We start from the raw sequence: 17,464 nt of genomic DNA on the forward strand, positions 1-17,464 counted from the left end.
AAAGAGCAGGTCAAGTTTGTTTAACTAGCTGCAGCAATAGGGAAGCCAGAGGAACCGTGAGCCCACTCTGGGTGCAGTTTGGAGGAGTTTTCACAGCATTTGGGCTTGTGCTGGGTAATTTTATTTTATTTTATTTTATTTTATTTTACTTTATTTTATTTATTTATTTATTTATTTATTTATTTATTTATTTATTGAAATGGAGCTTCGTTCTTGTTGCCCAGCCTGGAGTGCAATGGCATGATCTCAGCTCACTGCAACCTCTGCCTCCCAGGTTCAAGCAATTCTCCTGCCTCAGCCTCCTGAGTAACTGGAATTACAGGTGCCCGCCACCACGCCCGGCTAATTTTTTGTATTTAGTAGAGATGAGGTTTCACCATGTTACATCAGGCTGATCTTGAACTCCTGACCTCAGGTGATCCATCCACCTCGGCCTCCCAAAGTTCTGGGATTGTAGGCTTGTAATACTGCACCCAGCCCATGTGCTAGGTAATTTTAAAGAGGATTCAAAGGAGCAGAAGCAGTTCTAGGTTAAGCGTTGTCAAGAAATAGGGCCAGGTCAGTGATTGGGTCTCTTAGGTTTTTCTGAATGGTCAGAGAATTAAAGTTGGGCTAGAAGCATCATTAGGAAAGCAGTGGCAGTCATGGATGTGGTCAGAAGAGGGGGCTGTTTCATCACTTTGGGTTACCAAGTGGCCTCGTCTCTGTCTTGGTCCAAACCCGGCCACTAAGTGGCCTTGCCAGGACATGGCTTTATTCTGTGTGTGTTCTGTATGATCAGTTGGGAGCACCGTGGCCAACCTGACACGTGCTTGCTTTCATTCTCTCAGGTACATTGATTTGGAAAATGTCTGTAGATGTTGACGTTGCTTTCCAGAAAGGTTGCACCACTTTACAGTCTTCTGGGTTCTTTTAAATACCCAACTTCCGTAACAGAATGAAGCAGTCAGTAATCAGATTAATTATGGCAATTGTAATAATAGCAAATGTTTCTGGTCACTTCCAATGTGCCATCTACTGCTGAATCTATTAAATGCCCCGAATCCTCATCAGAGGCCTGAGACCGGGTGCTGACAACATTCCCACTTCCCTAAGAAGAAACCCAGGCTTCAAAAGGATGTAACTTGCCTTGATCACATAGCTAGCCAACAAGGAGTTAGCTGGGGTTCAGGACTGGGATGTCTTACTCCAGGCCCACACTCTTTACTATGGAGAAATAATTTCTCCTTTATTATCCTTCCAGGAGCCTGCCAAGGAGAATTGAAAGCTAAGGAATTAAGAGCTAAGGAATTTAACCGATGATCACAAATCTTTGAAAGGCTAGTTTGGGTTGATAAGGAAGTAGGGTCCCATTTACAAAAATGAGATTTACGGGCAGCCTTCCAGGAGTAATCACGTATATAGTGTTAGGCGAGGCATCAGCATAAAGTGCTGAGTTGTTCACAGTGCCTCAATTAATAAATGCCTATGAGACTTTCTTAAAACCACAGCCAAGACACTATAATTAAATATTCTCTGGGCGATCTGTAGCTCAGACAGTGCATAAAAAAACCCCAAGTAAGCAGATGGGTGAAGGACACCCATCCCCTTAGATCCACGGACGTTCGTGAAGCTTCCATGCTCTGTCCTTCCGAGGACACAGCCTGCGAGACTTCACCGAGAAAGATTTTGTGCAGGGAAAGAAACTGACCTGAGATGGTGCTTGAGTAAATATTGATTGAGTGTGTGATGGGCACACAGTGGGGTTGAAATTGGGCTGCCTGCTTGGATTTAGCAAAGGAAATGTGTAGTAACCACTGGCGGCTGCTCTTTTTCAGATTGTGCCGGCTGTGGAAGAGATATCAAGAATGGGCAGGCGCTGCTGGCGCTGGATAAGCAGTGGCACTTGGGGTGCTTTAAATGCAAGTCCTGCGGGAAGGTCCTCACCGGGGAGTACATCAGCAAGTAAGGCTGGGCGCGGGCACGCGTTCCTTTCAGTGGGCACCAGGCATTGTGGTTCTTCTCCAGGTCCTGGTCTCAGGGGCCCCATGCTGTCAAAGGTGCTGAAATTGTTCACATCCTGCCGTCAGAATGAACTTGTTGCTATAAAACTTTTGAAAAGAATTGTATTCTTCTGCTTTGGCTACTATAAACCTAATGAAATGTTAATCATTGCCGAATTTAACAATGACACTGTTACACTGTATGTCATCACCAATTAAGCATTTAATAATTTCTCTGTTGCTATTCATTCTCCTATGAGGAACTAGTAAGCCTTTGTCCTCCTTCCAGGGCTGGAGTACATTTATAGACGCCCCCCAAAAACACGCAAAGCCTAGGTCTTCAAATGGGCTCATGTTCAATAACAGTGGATAATAGCTACAGTTAAGGAAGTGAGGGTTTTTGTAAAAAACAAATGTAGCCTGGCAATGAGGGGAAATTTTCCACTGTATACCTTTTTATGCCTCAAAAAAAACTTTTCTGCTGGGCGCAGTGGCTCACACTTGTAATCTCAACACTTGAGAGGCCAAGGTGGGAGGAGGATCACTTGAGCTCAGAAGTTCGAGACCAGCCTGAGCAACATAGCGAGACCTCATCTCTACTAATATAAATAAATAAATAAATAAATAAATAAATAAGCCAGGCATGGTGGCACATGCCTGTAGTGCCAGCTACTTGGGAGTCTGAGGTAGGAAGATCGCTTGAGCCCAGGAGATTAAGGCTACAGTGAGCTATTATCGCACCACTGCACCCCAGCCAGGGCAACTGAGTGAGACCCTGTCTCAAAAAATAAACAAATACATTAATTCATTCATTCATTTCCCCAACCACATGAAATCACCTACTCAAAAATATTAATGAATGTAGTTTAAAAATATAGTGAAACAAACAAAAGGTTGCTTGGGCCCCACCCGCTAGAAATCTGATTCTACAGGCCCAGGGTAAAGCTGAAACACCTGCATTGAAAGGACAAGAAGCCCGGGTGCGGTGGCTCACGCATGTAATCCCAGCACTTTGGGAGGCCGAGGCGGGTGGATCACCTGAGGTTGAGAGTTCGAGACCAGCCTGGCCAATATGGTGAAACCCGTCTCTACTAAAAATACAAAAAAGGAGCCGGGTGTGGTATCGGGCACCTACAACCCCAGCTACTTGGGAGACTGAGGCAGGAGAATTGCTTGATCCTGGGAGGTGGAGGTTGCAGTGAGCTGAGATCGCGCCACTGCACTCCAGCCTGGCGACAGAGCCAGACTCTGTCAAAAAAAAAAAAGAAAAGGCAAGAAGCTCTTCAGGTGACCATGATGGACAAAGTAAGAAGACAGATGCCTGGCTTCTAATGGAACATTGCAAACTGTGCAGTGGTGGGTAACTTGGCAGTCTAGAGTGGCACTCTATAGCTTTACCATGCAATCACACACAGGATATAATACTTTTTCTGTGCTCCAAGGTAAATGGAGGAGGTTGCCTGAGCTGGAGGAGGCAGCCATGGGCCCCGGAGGCCTCCTGAGAGCTGAGGAGGTGGTGTCTGGAGGCTGTTCAGAGGCTGTAGTCTGGCATGTGGGCCCCTTGTGGTGGGGGGGATGAACGCTGAGCCCACGTCTGATGGGCTCAGTGTTCTTTTTCTCTTTTCTTTTCTTTTTTTTTTTTTTTTTTGGAGATTGGGTCTCATGCTGTCACCCAGGCTGGACTGCAATGGCGCGATCTTGGCTCACTGCAACCTCCGCCTCCTGGGTTCAAGTAATTCTCCTGCCTCAGCCTCCTGAGTAGCTGGGACTTACAGCTGTGCGCCACCACACCTGGCTAATTTTGTATTTTTTTTAGTAGAAACAGGGCTTCCCCGTGTTGGCCAGACTGGTCTCAAACTCCTGACCTCAGCTGATCCACCCACCTTGGCCTCCCAAAGTGCTGGGATTACAGGCATAAGCCACGGTGCCTGGCCTCAGTGTCATATTATTAAATATACATATTATATACATTAACAATATTTTACAGCTTTGCCTTTATTGTGGTTTTAATGAAATTGTCTCTAGTGTTTTGCCTTCAGGTGTGATATTGCCTATTGATTTGCCAGTATCTTCTTCAGGTTCATTAATACCATTCTTTCTCTGGTTTATTAATTATTGTTATGTGGGCTCAGTGGGCTCAGTGCTCCTCCACGCCCAGGGGGCCTGTGAAGAGACAGTGCTGCCAGGCTTTCTGCTCGTTAGCTCTGAGACAGTACAAAATCAGCAAGGGTGATCATATGACGACATGGCCGTTTCGCCTGTGTGGCACCGAGAGCCACAGAGTGCTCTCTGCATCATTTTGCTTGTGGTTTTGATCATGTCTGGCCAGGCCTGACTGGATTGCCAGGCATGTGAACACTGGGCGGGAGAAAATACGTCCTGCCCTTCTGTGGAAAGGCCTTGGAGAAATGTGGTTTTGGTATCTTCTCCAGCGCCTGGCCGCCTCCTCAGGAGCTGAACACGTTTTGTCTTGCAGGGATGGTGCCCCGTACTGTGAAAAGGACTACCAGGGACTCTTTGGGGTGAAATGTGAGGCGTGTCACCAGTTTATCACAGGGAAAGTCCTGGAGGTAAGTGGCAGACCGGCTCCCTCACAGCGACCGCCATCTTCCTCAGGGGCCCTCAGAAACACACAAGGGGGACCCTTTCCCGCCTCCTCCATCTTTTTTTAACCTGTGGAGAAAGAAAGTAGTGGCAGGTGACTGTCTTCGGGAATTAAGGTGCTGCACTCTCCTCAAAGGCTCACGTGGAAATTAGAATGATGGAGAATTTGCAAAGGAAAAAAAAAAGAATGATAAAGATTCTGGTGGGAGTTATGTAGGAGAGGCTATATTAGACCATTTTCATTTTTAGAAGTTAGACAAGAGTAAATGAAGAGGATGCAAAATCGTGTGTATCCATCCATGTGTGCTTGCGTGCATATGTGTATGCGTGCATTTCTGGGCGTGTGCAGATTCAGGGAGCAGAGGCTCAGAATGGAAGCTAAGAAAGGAAGGATGGGGGAAAGGCAGAGGCATTGGCTTCCCCAACCTTCAAAAACCACATCCTGTGTGACCCAGAGCACCCTGTAGCCGGGGCTAAGCTGAAGCCTATCAAGTTCAGGTGCGACCGCCTCCAGCTGGGGAGCTTTCTTCCTGCTTTCTCAGCAGCTGCCACACAGGCTTCTGCCTCTGGGCTGAGCCAGTTCCTCTGAGGTGAGACACAGAATTCTGGGGCCAGAGTTCAGACGGAGTCGCTACCCTACTTCTCCCAGGCCTGTGGGGTGTCAGCCAGGTCCAAGGAAAAAGTAAGACTGCCTCATCCGTGGCCCACCTGCCAGGGTGGAGAGTATGACCCAAGCAGAGGTGGATCAGGAAGCCTCACAACTAGGGGGATGACTACAGGTCCTGCAGCTTGTCACCGTGCTTAGTCAGGCACCAGGCTGCTGAATCCGCAGAGCCATGTTCCACCTTCCCAGCAGGGCACATTTCAGAGACACAGACCCAGATCTGAGGCCCCCCCACCAGCGTGATTCTGGCCTGCACTGTCTTCCGTGGGTTTCACAGCAAAGGTCCAGCGTAGCCCCCTAAATCCCACTGTAAGCCCTTTCCACGAAGCACAGAGGGGCCAGCATTGGCTGTGTGCTGGGACCTGGGCAGCTGATTGCACTTGGGAAAGAAGGGTGAGATTGTGGTCAAATGCAGTTGCCTCTTAGCCCAAGGAAGAGGGTTCTGGGAAGAGGGAGCAACACCTGCAGGGGCTCAGAGGTGAGGAAAAGCACAGCATACATAAGAAACGTCAGCTGGGCAGGAGCACGGATGTGACAGATGATGATGGAGAAGTGGGCAGGGTCCCAAGAGTCACATTCTGGAGTTTGGGTGTTACCCTAAAAGCGGTGGGAAGCCATTAAACTGCTTGTAGCTGGAGTGTCATGTGATTAGACCAGGTTGTTGTGTAAAGAACGTATGAGAGTTCTCAAATCTATATACACACATGTTCACAGCAGCACTATTCACATCAGCCGAAAGGTAGAAACAACCCAAAGTCCATCAGCAGGTGAACGGATAACAACACATGGTGTATCCGTCTAGTGGAATATCATCCAGCCTTGCAGCAGTGCGCCTACCACAGGATGAGCCTTTAGAACACACTAAGTAAAAGAAACCAGCCACAAAAGGCCACATATTATATGATGCCGTTTACATAAATATCTAGAATAGGTAAATTCATATAGATAGAAAACAGATTGGTAGTTGCCAAGGGCTGGGGGAAGGGGAAATAGGAAATTACTGCTTTACGGATACAGGATTTCCTTTTGGGGTGATAAAAATATTTTGGAATTAGATAGAGGAGGTGGTTGCATAGCATTGTGAATGAATGTACTAAGTGCCACTGAATTGTTCACTTTAAAATGGTTAATTTTATGGTACGTGCATTTCAGCTCAGATGTTTTTTTAAATGGCTGGGAAGGGAGTTGGGGTGGAGACAGAACAGCTAGGAGGCTACTACAGAACTCTAGGCACAAAACGATGGTGGCGCTGGCTGGAGTGGCGCCTGAGAAATGGGCCCCCACTCTCTGCACTCACAGGAAGGGTGGAAAGAGTTCTCTCATAGCCTTTCCAATAAAGCTTTAATTATTGACCCAAGGACACTTCAAAACTAGCGTCTTGACCAGGGAGAAAGAAGCATATCCCCAGGAAGGCTGTTGGAGAAGATGGATGGGACCCACCTGAAGGGGAGCTTGGAGTCCGAGCAATCCCATCACAGTGCTCAGAGCGTGATGCAGTGGTTGGTGCCTCCCCTCCTGGCCCTGAGTCCATCCCTCATCCCTCCCCAGAGAGCTCTTCTCAGAAGTGCCCTGACTGGGGCCTGACACCATTTCCCATGGGGTTCCTAAGTTTGCTCTCTTGTGGAGGACTGAAATAAACCTATTGAGTTGGGCGCAACTTGGAAATTTCCTTCTCCTCCTCCTCCTTCTTTCTTCTTCTTCTTTCTTCTTTTTCTTCTTTCTTCTTCTTCCTCCTCCTTCCTCCTTCCTCCTCCTCCTCCTTCTTCTCCTCCTCCTCCTCCCTCTTCTTCCCTCCTCCTCCCTTCTCACTTCTCCCTCCTCCTTTCTCCTTTCTTCCTTCTAACTTCTTTCTTCTTTCTTCCTTCTAACTTCTTTCTTCTTCCTTCTTCCTTCTTCGTTGTCGTCATCTTCTTTTCTTTTCTTTTTTTATTTTTTTAGGAGACAGGATTTTGCTCTGTTGTCCAGGCTGGAGTGCAGTGGTACAATCATACCTCACTGCAACTTTGAACTCCTGGGCTCAAGCTATCCTCCTGCCACAGCTCCCTAAGTAGCTGGACTACAGGTGCATGCCATCACACCCACTTAATTTTGTTATTTTTTGTAAAGCATGGGAGTCTCATTCTATTGTCCAGGCTGCTCTCTAACTCCTGGTCTCAGGCAGTCCTCTCGCCTCAGCCTCCCAAAGTGCTGAGATTACAGGCATGAGCAACCAAGCTTGGCCCAAAATAAAATAAAATAAAATAAAATAAATAAAATAAAATAAATAATAAAAAAACATCAGAATGATTTCCTAGATGTCCAGCTGTACAAAGAGAGGTGAGAAAACACTGAACGTGGTCCCCACATTTGTGACAGCCATGTTTGCAGTCTTCTTAGTCCACATGTGGAGCTGTGTTCCCCCAAAACATGTTGGGGAGGGAAAAGGGCTCTGTGTGTGTGTGTGTGTCTGAGTGAGTGTGTGTGTGTGTGTGTGTGTGTGTGTGTGTGTGTGTGTGTTGATACCCTTCAGATTTAGCTTGACAGCTGTGGGGAAGAAAATCTAAAATAAAGCTAGATCCAAGAACATGCCGTTTGGAAGAAACATCTGCTTACTCTGTTTTCTCCTTCAAGACCTGAGTCATTTGGCTTTCACTGTGGCTGCAGAGGCCTCTTCTCAAATTGGCTTCAGGTTTCTGTGAAGGCCGTTTTGTGAGGCTTAAGACTTGGAGACTTTCCACTGGGGCTTTCAGAGTTGAGACGTCTGGGAGTAGTTTGCACCATGTTCAGCCTCAGATTCAGAATCCATCCAGCAGATGTAGTGCTCAGATGGGCATATGAGCTCGAAAAATGTCCTGCAGGGTTATCACTCTGACGTGTGACAACTTGTGAGTCAGTTTGGCTTGGTTACCAACACAAAGCAGGGCGGTCTCCACACACTCCTCCCTCGGCCTCTCATGCTTGGGTCTTGGTGGTGGTGAAATTTTACGATGGTGAATTTGTTGCAAATACTGTGAACCTTGGGTTTTTGTGGTTTTTTATATTTATTTTATCCACAGATAAATTTATTTTATCCCTTTACAAATGTATTAGTTTTCTGTGTCAACTGCAGCAGCGGTGGCTTAAAACAACAAGCTTAAACAGTTCTTGAGGTTCTTGAGGTTAGTTCTTAAACTGAGTTCTCTCGGTTCTTGAGGTTAGACGTCTGAAAGCAAGGTGCGGGCAGGGCCGTGCTGTCTCTGAAGGCTCTAGGGAAGGGCCTTTCCTCGCCTCTCCCAGTTTCTGATGGCTCTGCATGTTCCTTAGCTTGTGGCAGCCTCCCAGTCTCTGGCTTTGCCTTCACATGGCTGCCTATTCCGTGTTGTCTCCTTTTCTCTGTTACAGTTCCCTCTGCCTCTTTCCTGTAAAGGCACTTGTCACTGGATTCAGGGCCCACCCAGATAATCCAAGATGACCTCCCCATCTCAAGATCCTTCACTTAATTACATCTACAAAGACCCTTCTCCCAAATAAGCCAGCATTCACAGGCTCCATGGATTTGATATGGAGTCTCTTTTGGTGACGATCAGGTCACCATTCAACCTGCTTGAGTAAGACTGGGAAATCACCCAAATATCATCCCAGGGAGGCCTGCAGACCCTGTGTGGTTTTAATTTAACACTCACTGAGTCCTAAGAGGACCCAAAGGCCTCTCTAGTATAGTGTCACCAGAGATGCCATCAGACACCTGAGGGACCTTTGAGAAAGAGAAAGGTCACTGGACAATGACAGAGAAGAGACGCTCCAGGTCTGGCTGTGTCACTCATTCCTGAGTGACTTGGGGCAGGTTGTTCAGCCTCTTGGGGCTGTCTTCATTTCCTAGGTAAAGGGACTGGCACGTAACCTCCAGCAGCCCTCGAGTTCTCTCTGTCTCTGTCATTCCTTAGTTCTTGTAAGCCCTGAAAATCACATCAGCTTGAAGAGGTTGGGAGGTGAGCCTGAGCACCAGCGGGTCGGTGAAAAGGCTCTGGGTGGCAGCCAATCTGAATCTGTACTCACCAGCTGGGGGTCTGTGGGCAAGAATTGCCACTTCTTTGAGCCTCAGTTTTCTTTTCTTTAAGTGCAAGAATTGAAAATATGCATGTAATTCCAAGACTTGGGCTGCTAGACCTCCTGGAGTCACTTCAGCTCTAAAGATCTGAGTTCTAGAATTCTCATGTCTTGGCTGTAAGGGATCAGATAGAGCCAATGGTTATTTTTTTTCTGGAAACCAGCACGTAGCAGTCAGCATAGAGCCTACACTCAAATTGTAGCTTGATTTCTCATCACTTGCTTTCAGTTTTGTTTTCGACAGCAAGATTCTCTTTTTAGGGAGATCTTGCTATAAATGTTACATCTTCAAATGCTTCTGCTGATTAACTTATAAATTTAGGAGAGTGCTGAAGATATTTACAACCTGCCTCCTAATTAAGAAGTACAGGGGCAAATTAGTGTGAGATACTCGAGTTTGCTTTCGCCATCTTTTCTCTGAACTTCTCTGAAGCAGCCTTCCTCCCCCTTCCTGCTCCCCTCCTCCTCCCCCTTTCCTCTCCCCTCCTCCTCCCCTTCCCCTGCCCGCACCTCCTTTCTGCCGAACAGCCTAATGGTCACAGGAAGCTGCAAGAGACTTCAGACTTAGGTCACTAATGTCCTGGGGGAGTGGGGCATCTCTCTGGAATGCATTTCTTCCCATCTTTGGTAGATAGCCCTAGGAGAGCTCTCACTCCAGCAGACATCCTTTCCAGGGTACAGGTGGTTACCTGCCAACCTCATAAAGAAAATAAACAGCAACAAAATGGTTGTTACTATCAACAGCAACAGCTAGTTTCAAAATGAAGGCAGCTCATGGTGGGTGCAATCAAGTAAGGACTCCACAATTCATAAGGGGGTTAGTCTCATATCTCCAACCCTAAATTTAAGTAAGACAGCAACTGAGTTTCTTGGTCTCTCTTTACAAAGGTATAACCATCTCTAGGCACATAGCTAAAACTAGATTGCTTTTGATGGTGCTTTCTTAAGATGTGGAATCTTCTCTGGAACACCACACTCTTAGGTAATACTTCCCATACCTCGTTGTTGTTGTTGTTGTTGTTGTTGTTTGAGACAGAGTCTTGCTCTGTTGCCCAGGCTGGAGTGCAGTGGTGTGATCTCAGCTCACTGCAACCCCCACCCCTGGGTTCGAGCGATTCTCCTCTCTCAGCCTCCTAAGCAGCTGGTATTACAGGCACACACCACCATGCCCAGTTAATTTTTGTATTTTTAGTAGAGATGGGGTTTTGCCACGTTGGCCAGGCTGGTCTTGAACTCCTGACCTCAGGTGATCTGCCCGCCTTGGCCTTCCAAAGTGCTGGGATTACAGGCGTGAGCCACCGTGCCCAGCCCCATACCTCTTTGGATTAGATAGAGGTTGAATCTATTCTTGACAAGTGTTTGGAAAAAAAAGCAAATGTCAAACTGAAAACAGAAGTCTGGAAGGTAAAGGAAAAGGGTTTATCCCACATATTCTTCCCCTAGTCTTGGGCTGTTTTACCAACAGACTAACGAAGGGTGGGCTTGACTTTCTCTTGGCCTCTCAAGCTGTCTTGTGCAATTCCTGTGCCCCCAAGGGCTGCTTGTGTGCATGGAGCACTGCACTGGTTCACTCAGGACAAAGGCGCTCAGCCCTCGTCCACACTGCAGAGTGGTACTTCCCTGATCAGGCACCTGCCAGGCTGCACGGGAGTATTCTTTTGTTCTCTTCCCTGAAAGGCAAGTTGTCTTACGTGCATTCTGACCACAGAGGGAGAGGGCGGGGCTCTGAGTCCCACAATTTCCCTTTCCTCACATCACTGCACCCAGAAATCAATTGGCCTGGGCTCATCTGGTCTTTCCGGGCGGGCTGGTGGCACCTGTCCTTGTGTCACATGGTATTTACTGTGTTGCCTGTGCTCTCTGGGAAAGTGCAGTGGTGTCTGTGACAGCCTGTACACCCACCACACAAGAAAGAGAGCCTCAGATGGAGCTGAGGGAAGTCCTCTAGACCCTGGAATGCCTGTCGAGTCAGCCCAATGAGGCAACCCTGCCCTGTCCTTTTCTGTTAACTTGGAAATGGTAGACGGCAGGACAGGATTTAGACTCGCTTTTAGACCCCTCCTGCTGAACTCCTGGAGTGAAGGAAATGGAATCACAGTGGGATTCGGCCAAATCCTTTTCCTTGACTCTCAGCGGAATTAAAAACTGGTGGCTCTGTTTTGTTTTGCTTTTGGACTGATTAAAAAACTGCTTTTTCACAAAGCTGAGGGACAAATGTTTATGATGTTTCTGAGGCGAATTCACATTATAAATTGGAGGCCCTTGTCCCCTTCCTTCTTTTTGGCATAGGTATTTTAAGTATGTTATGTCACAGTAATCATAAGCAGTGAGTAGGTCTTGTTCTGGGCTAAGCTGTTCTCTAGTGAGCAAAACATAGATTATCCTAGGATGCTTGCATGACATCTCATCTTTCTGTCACCATCAGAGATGTAATTTGCAAAAGAGAAGTTGAAATGCCGATTCCCCTTTTCTTGTTCTGTGTATATCATACACATGCAAGGAACAAATAATAACCTGTGTCCATGCTGAAGGCTAATTACATTCTTCTCATTCTCACTGTGCTCAGAGGAATTCCTGCTTTCATCCAATTAATTAATTGTAGACCCAAATATTTTTGAGGATCATGGAAGGGGAAAAAAAAATCAAGTTATCTGAGTATATTGGTTGAGATGGTCTACGTCCCAGTGGACAGTGAGCCACCACTGTATCCTGACTTTGTATAATATTTTTAACATCTGCAAGTGATCTCATAAACATTTAATTCTCATGACAGGCCTGCAAGCTGGTCAGGGCAGTTAGTTACCAGTTACTTTCATTTATAGATGAGGCTACTGAGTGCCCGAGACTCTAGAGCTAATTGGTGTGACAGAACCATGATTAGAAAATAGATATCTTAGGTTGGTGAATGGATACAAACATGCAGTTAGAAGAAAGAAGTTCAATGTTCAGTAGCAGACTAGGGTGACTACAGTTAACCAGCAATATACTGTATATTTCAAAGTAGCTGGGAGACATAGAGATGATAAATATTGAAGGTGATAATACTCCAGATACCCTGACTTGAGCATTATATATTATATGCATGTAAAAAAATACTCATATGAACCCCATAAATATGTAAGATATTATGTATCAATAAAAGAAAAAAATAAAGAAAATAGGTCTCTTTCAATTTAGAAGATAGGGACATACACATATACAGAGAGACAGAGAGAGAGGGGGAGAGCAAGAGACAGCATGAACTTTATTATCTACCTGAAAATAATCATTACTGGCCGGGCGCGGTGGCTCAAGCCTGTAATCCCGGCACTTTGGGAGGCCGAGACGGGTGGATCACGAGGTCAGGAGATCGAGACCATCCTGGCTAACATGGTGAAACCCCGTCTCTACTAAAAAATACAAAAAACTAGCTGGGCGTGGTGGCGGGCGCCTGTAGTCCCAGCTACTCTGGAGGCTGAGGCACGAGAATGGCATAAACCCGGGAGGCGGAGCTTGCAGTGAGCTGAGATCTGGCCACTACACTCCAGCCTGGGCGGCAGAGCGAGACTCCGTCTCAAAAAAAAAAAAAAAAAAAAAAATCATTACAGAAAACAGTTTGCCTCTTGATATAACTTGCTGAAGGACCAAAACTTACCATTCCTGGTGAATGGCAAAGGCCTGCCTCAAGTGGCCCTTTTATGCCTGTTCTCAGGACAATAAACATGTACTGCTTGGTTGGTTTACTTTTTACCAGTGTGAAATGTCACTGAAAATCAGTGACTTTGCTCATAGAGTCTGCTGTGTTTCTGTGCCTCATAGTCGGACCCCCTTGAATCATCTGTAGCCTCTACCAGGCCATCTGGCTCTGCCCTTGGAGAATGTTGTGGATGGACAATGCTGTCTCAAGTTTGAGAGCATATTTTCTTCATGGAGCTCTGGTCTCAGACTCCGTAGATCAATGGACAGTCAGGAAGGCCCTGTGAAACCAGGGTCACTATTGAGACACTGGTCACCTTCTCTATTGTCAGACCATCACTTGACAATAAACTGGAGAAATGACTTCATTTTAAATATGAATTAAGCAAAAGGTGGTATATCTAGAAAACGGAATATTATTCAGCCATAGAAAGGAACGAAGTTCTGATACATACTACAACATGGAGGAACCTTGAAAACATTATGCTAAGTGAAAGAAGACAGTCAGGGTCAGGCATGGTGGCTCACGCCTGTAATCCCAGCACTTTGGGAGGCCAAGGTGGGCAGATCACCTGAGGTTGGAAGTTCGAGACCAGTCTGGCCAGCTTGGTGAAACCCCGTCTCTACTGAAAATACAAAAATTAGCTGGATATGGTGGCAGGTCCCTGTAATCACAGCTACTTGGGAAACTGAGGCAGGAGAATCACTTAAACCCGGGAGGCAGAGGTTGCAGTGAGCCGAGATCATGCCATTGCACTCCAGCCTGGGTGACACAGTGAGACCCTGTCTCAAAAAAAAAAAAAAAAAGAAAGAAAGAAAGAAAAGACAGTCACAAAAGACCATATATTGTCCAATTCCATTTGTATGAAATGTGTGGAACAGGCAAATCCACAGAGACAGGCAGTATGTTAGAGAATCCCAGGGGCTGGGGGAAGAGGGAAATAACGAGTGACTGCTAATGGATATGGGGTTTCTTTTTGAAGTAATGAAATATTCTAGAATTAGACAGTGGTGATGGCTGCACAACTCAGCGAGTATAGTCATCCCTCAGTATATGCAGGGGATTGGTTCCAGGACACCATCCCCCTGGTAAATCTGCACATACTTACGTCCCAAAGTCAGTCCTGAGGAACTCACTTGTACAAAAAGTCAACCCTCTGTGTACAGAGGTTTTGCATCCCTTGAATGCTGTATTTTCAATCCATGTTTGGTTAAAAGAAAGGGGACCATGTGGTTCAAACCCATGCTGTTCAAGGATCAACTGCATACTAAAAATTACTGAACTATATACTTTAAAGGGGTGACTTGTATGGTATGTGATTTATATCTCAATTTCACATACACACATCTACCTGTCTAGCTATCTATGCAAGAATGGGCATTCAAGTCAATAAATGTCTTAATGCAAGATTCTATGCTAGGCTTGGCCAGGCACGGTGGCTCATGCCTGTAATCTCAGCACTTTGGGAGGCTGAGATGGGAGATCACCTAAGGTCAGGAGTTCGAGACAAGCCTGGCCAACATGGCGAAACCCCATCTCTACTAAAAATACAAAAATTAACTGGGTGTGGTGGCGCAAGCCTGTAATTCCAGCTACTCAGGAGCCTGAGGCAGGAGGATCGCTTGAACCCAGGAGGCAGAGGCTGCAGTGAGCCGAGATCATGCCACTGCACTCCAGCCTGGGCAACAGAGCAAGACAACACCTCAGGGAAAAAAAAAAAAAAAAAAAAAAAAATTCTATGTTAGGCTCTTTCCCGCTATGGGAGACTAAATTTTTGTTCTTTTGTGTGGCAAGAGGTTGCCACTGCACAGGACGTGGCCTTGATTGTAGAGTGTAGCTTAGTGAATGTAAAATCTCTCCAGTGCTGGAAAAGTAGACTCCAGTTGAAATCCAATGTATGGTTTGTGATGAGTTCGTTTTGCAACATTTTATTGGAGAAGAAAAACCTGGTGCTAATATTTTGTCTCCTTCATGGCTAACAGGTTGGGAATTGACCCAGTAGGGCAGAGCACATTGATTGAATGAATGATTTGAGGAAAATCTATCTGATTCACCCAAAGCTGGCCACTTTCTCTTACTTTCATAACAGGAGGAAATGTGTTGCGACAGGGCACCAGCAGACTGCATTCCCATGCATTAAAGATTTAATATTTATGGAAAAATCACCCCATTTCCTGTCAGCACAAATGGAAGGGCTTTCTTATTTGGAAATAACAGTTTGAAAAGAATTTCTATTTATCTTGAGTTAAAAGGATGTTTTGGTTTGTTTTCAGCATTATTTAACTTCAGAGAGTTTAGCTCATGGCTGAAATGTGTGAGCAGGGGAATAACTGACCCGGCAGGTCAAGTGAGACTCTTCCAGGAAGTCAACCAGGATTACTGAGCATGTGCTAGGAGCCCTACATGCGGCAGTGCGGTGGCAGTGGCGGGGGTGGGTCACAAAAGAAAACGTAAGATTTAGGACTTGTTCTCAGAGTGATAAGGCATGCATCTTTAAAAGGCATGCAGTATCCAAGCTGAAAACCTCCTGGAGTGTCCCAGGAACCCCCTCCCCCACCCGTCCTCAGGGATCATAAGTGCCCAGGGCCGCTGCAGCTTTTTCAGAGACCGAGGGCCAATTGCACTTTAGAAATGGCTGGGATTCAACAGCAGAGAGACACAGCGTGCCTGGACAAGTTACCACCAAGGGGTGGAGTTCCCGGACTGGCCACTATTCTGGGCACCAAAATGATGTCCCCAGAGTAGTCCTTTCTCCTCTCCAGAACCCAGCACATCAGGGCATCAGAAGGACTCCTGTGTCTGCTTTCTTGGGGACTCAGAGCAGCACCCCTCCCTTTCCTGCTGTTCCCTCCCAACTCCATCCCGGGCTCTGCTTACCTCTTCTTTTACCACTATAGACATAAAAGGGGTGATCATGCCCCTTCTTCTAAATGGTTGATTCCAGGGTGCCCCACCTACCCTACAGAGGTGATCTTCAATAATTCCAAGCTAATTTTCATGACCTTCTCTTGGGGGAGCAGAAAAAGAGTTTAATCTTTGGCAGTATCTCTCAGTGCACAAAGGTAATTCAGGGCCAGATGTGGTAGCTCACACTTGTAATCCCAGCACTTTGGGAGGCCAAGGCAGGAGGATCACTTGAGACCAAGAGTTCAGGACTAGCCTAGGCAACACAGTAAGACCTCACTTCTACTAAAAAATTTAAAAATTAGCTGGGTGTGGTGGTGCGGGTCTATAGTCCCAGCTATTTGGGAGGCTGAAGCAGGGGGACTGCTAGAGCCCAGGTGTTCAAAGCTGCAATGCTGCAGTGAGCTATGATCATGCCACTGCACTCCAGCCTGGGCGACAGAGCAAGACTCTGTCTCAAAACAAACAACAACAACAAAAACACGGTAATTTGGGACCCACAGTATTAAACAGCCAAGTAATGGGCACACACAGTAAACGTCCCGAGTTCAAGAGAGATTTTTGGTGACTACTAGAAAGAAGTCGACTTTGGTTCTTAAGGAATGGGTAGTCAAGGTGAGAAATTTATCTTTGTTTGCTATTGTTACTGAAGGCTTTGTTCACTTTTTTCCAGCCTTGTTTGTTTCTTTGATTTTAAGCATGTGATTTGATTGTGCTGTTTGATTTAATTGCAAGATTGTAATAATACATCCTTTTCTATTTCAAACCAGTAGTCAGCTTATAACTTTTATTTTATTTTTTTTGAGACAGAGTCTCACTCCACCGCCCAGGCTGGAGTGCAGTGGCACTATCTTGGCTCACTGCAACCTCCGCCTCCCAGGTTCAAGCAATTCTCTTGCTTCAGCCTCCCAAGTAGCTAGGATTACAGGCATGTACCACCATGCCTGGCTAATTTTTACCAGAGATGGGGTTTCACCATGTTGATCAGGCTGGTCTCGAACTCCTGACCTCAAATGATCCACCCACCTCAGCCTCCCAAAGTGCTGCGATAACAGGTGTGAGCCACCACACCTGGCCAGTTCAAAAATTTTTTAAAAATATTTTCTACTACAGACTAATTTTAGCTTAATCATGAGGGAAACAGAATTTTTTGGGCTCACTCAGACCCATTCTCCATTTGAAAGACTGACCCTACTAATCCACTTGTATCTGCCAACTTAGCTGATGGTGGTAGACAGACACGTGAGTCTCTACACCCTAACCAGCCTGACTCCTGGAATCTGGGTTGTGCCGCTGCTGGGCATTGCGACTACCTCCAGCAATCTTCTCTAGCTTTTGGGTTCTTAATAAGTCACACTGAAGATGGCATCTCAAGCTACCTTGGCTCTCTTTTGTCCTTGTGATTCCACCCGGTTGGCCTCTCCATGAGTGTTTAACTTGGAGGGGTCTATGTTGAAAAATGGCACCATCCAAAGGTCAGCAGGATAATTTCTGTTCTGGGCACAGTATTACCAGGCTAAGGATATGAAACTCTCCCCAGGGCCTAGGAGATGGCATGTGCTCCAGGGA

General features: G+C 46.3%; 1 protein-coding gene across 1 annotated transcript in view; it reads left to right on the forward strand.

Moving 5' to 3' along the window:
• Window positions 1-17,464, forward strand: part of ABLIM1 (actin binding LIM protein 1) — a 234,677-nt gene that overhangs the window by 110,228 nt on the left and 106,985 nt on the right. The window contains 2 exon segments of the mRNA XM_017892465.1: window positions 1,818-1,944; window positions 4,459-4,552. Of these exon segments, the coding sequence (XP_017747954.1) occupies window positions 1,818-1,944; window positions 4,459-4,552 (221 nt within the window).

The sequence above is a fragment of the Rhinopithecus bieti genome, unplaced genomic scaffold (genome assembly GCF_001698545.2).
Source record: "Rhinopithecus bieti isolate Rb0 unplaced genomic scaffold, ASM169854v2 scaffold_21201, whole genome shotgun sequence".
In the NCBI taxonomy this organism is placed as follows: domain Eukaryota; kingdom Metazoa; phylum Chordata; class Mammalia; order Primates; family Cercopithecidae; genus Rhinopithecus; species Rhinopithecus bieti.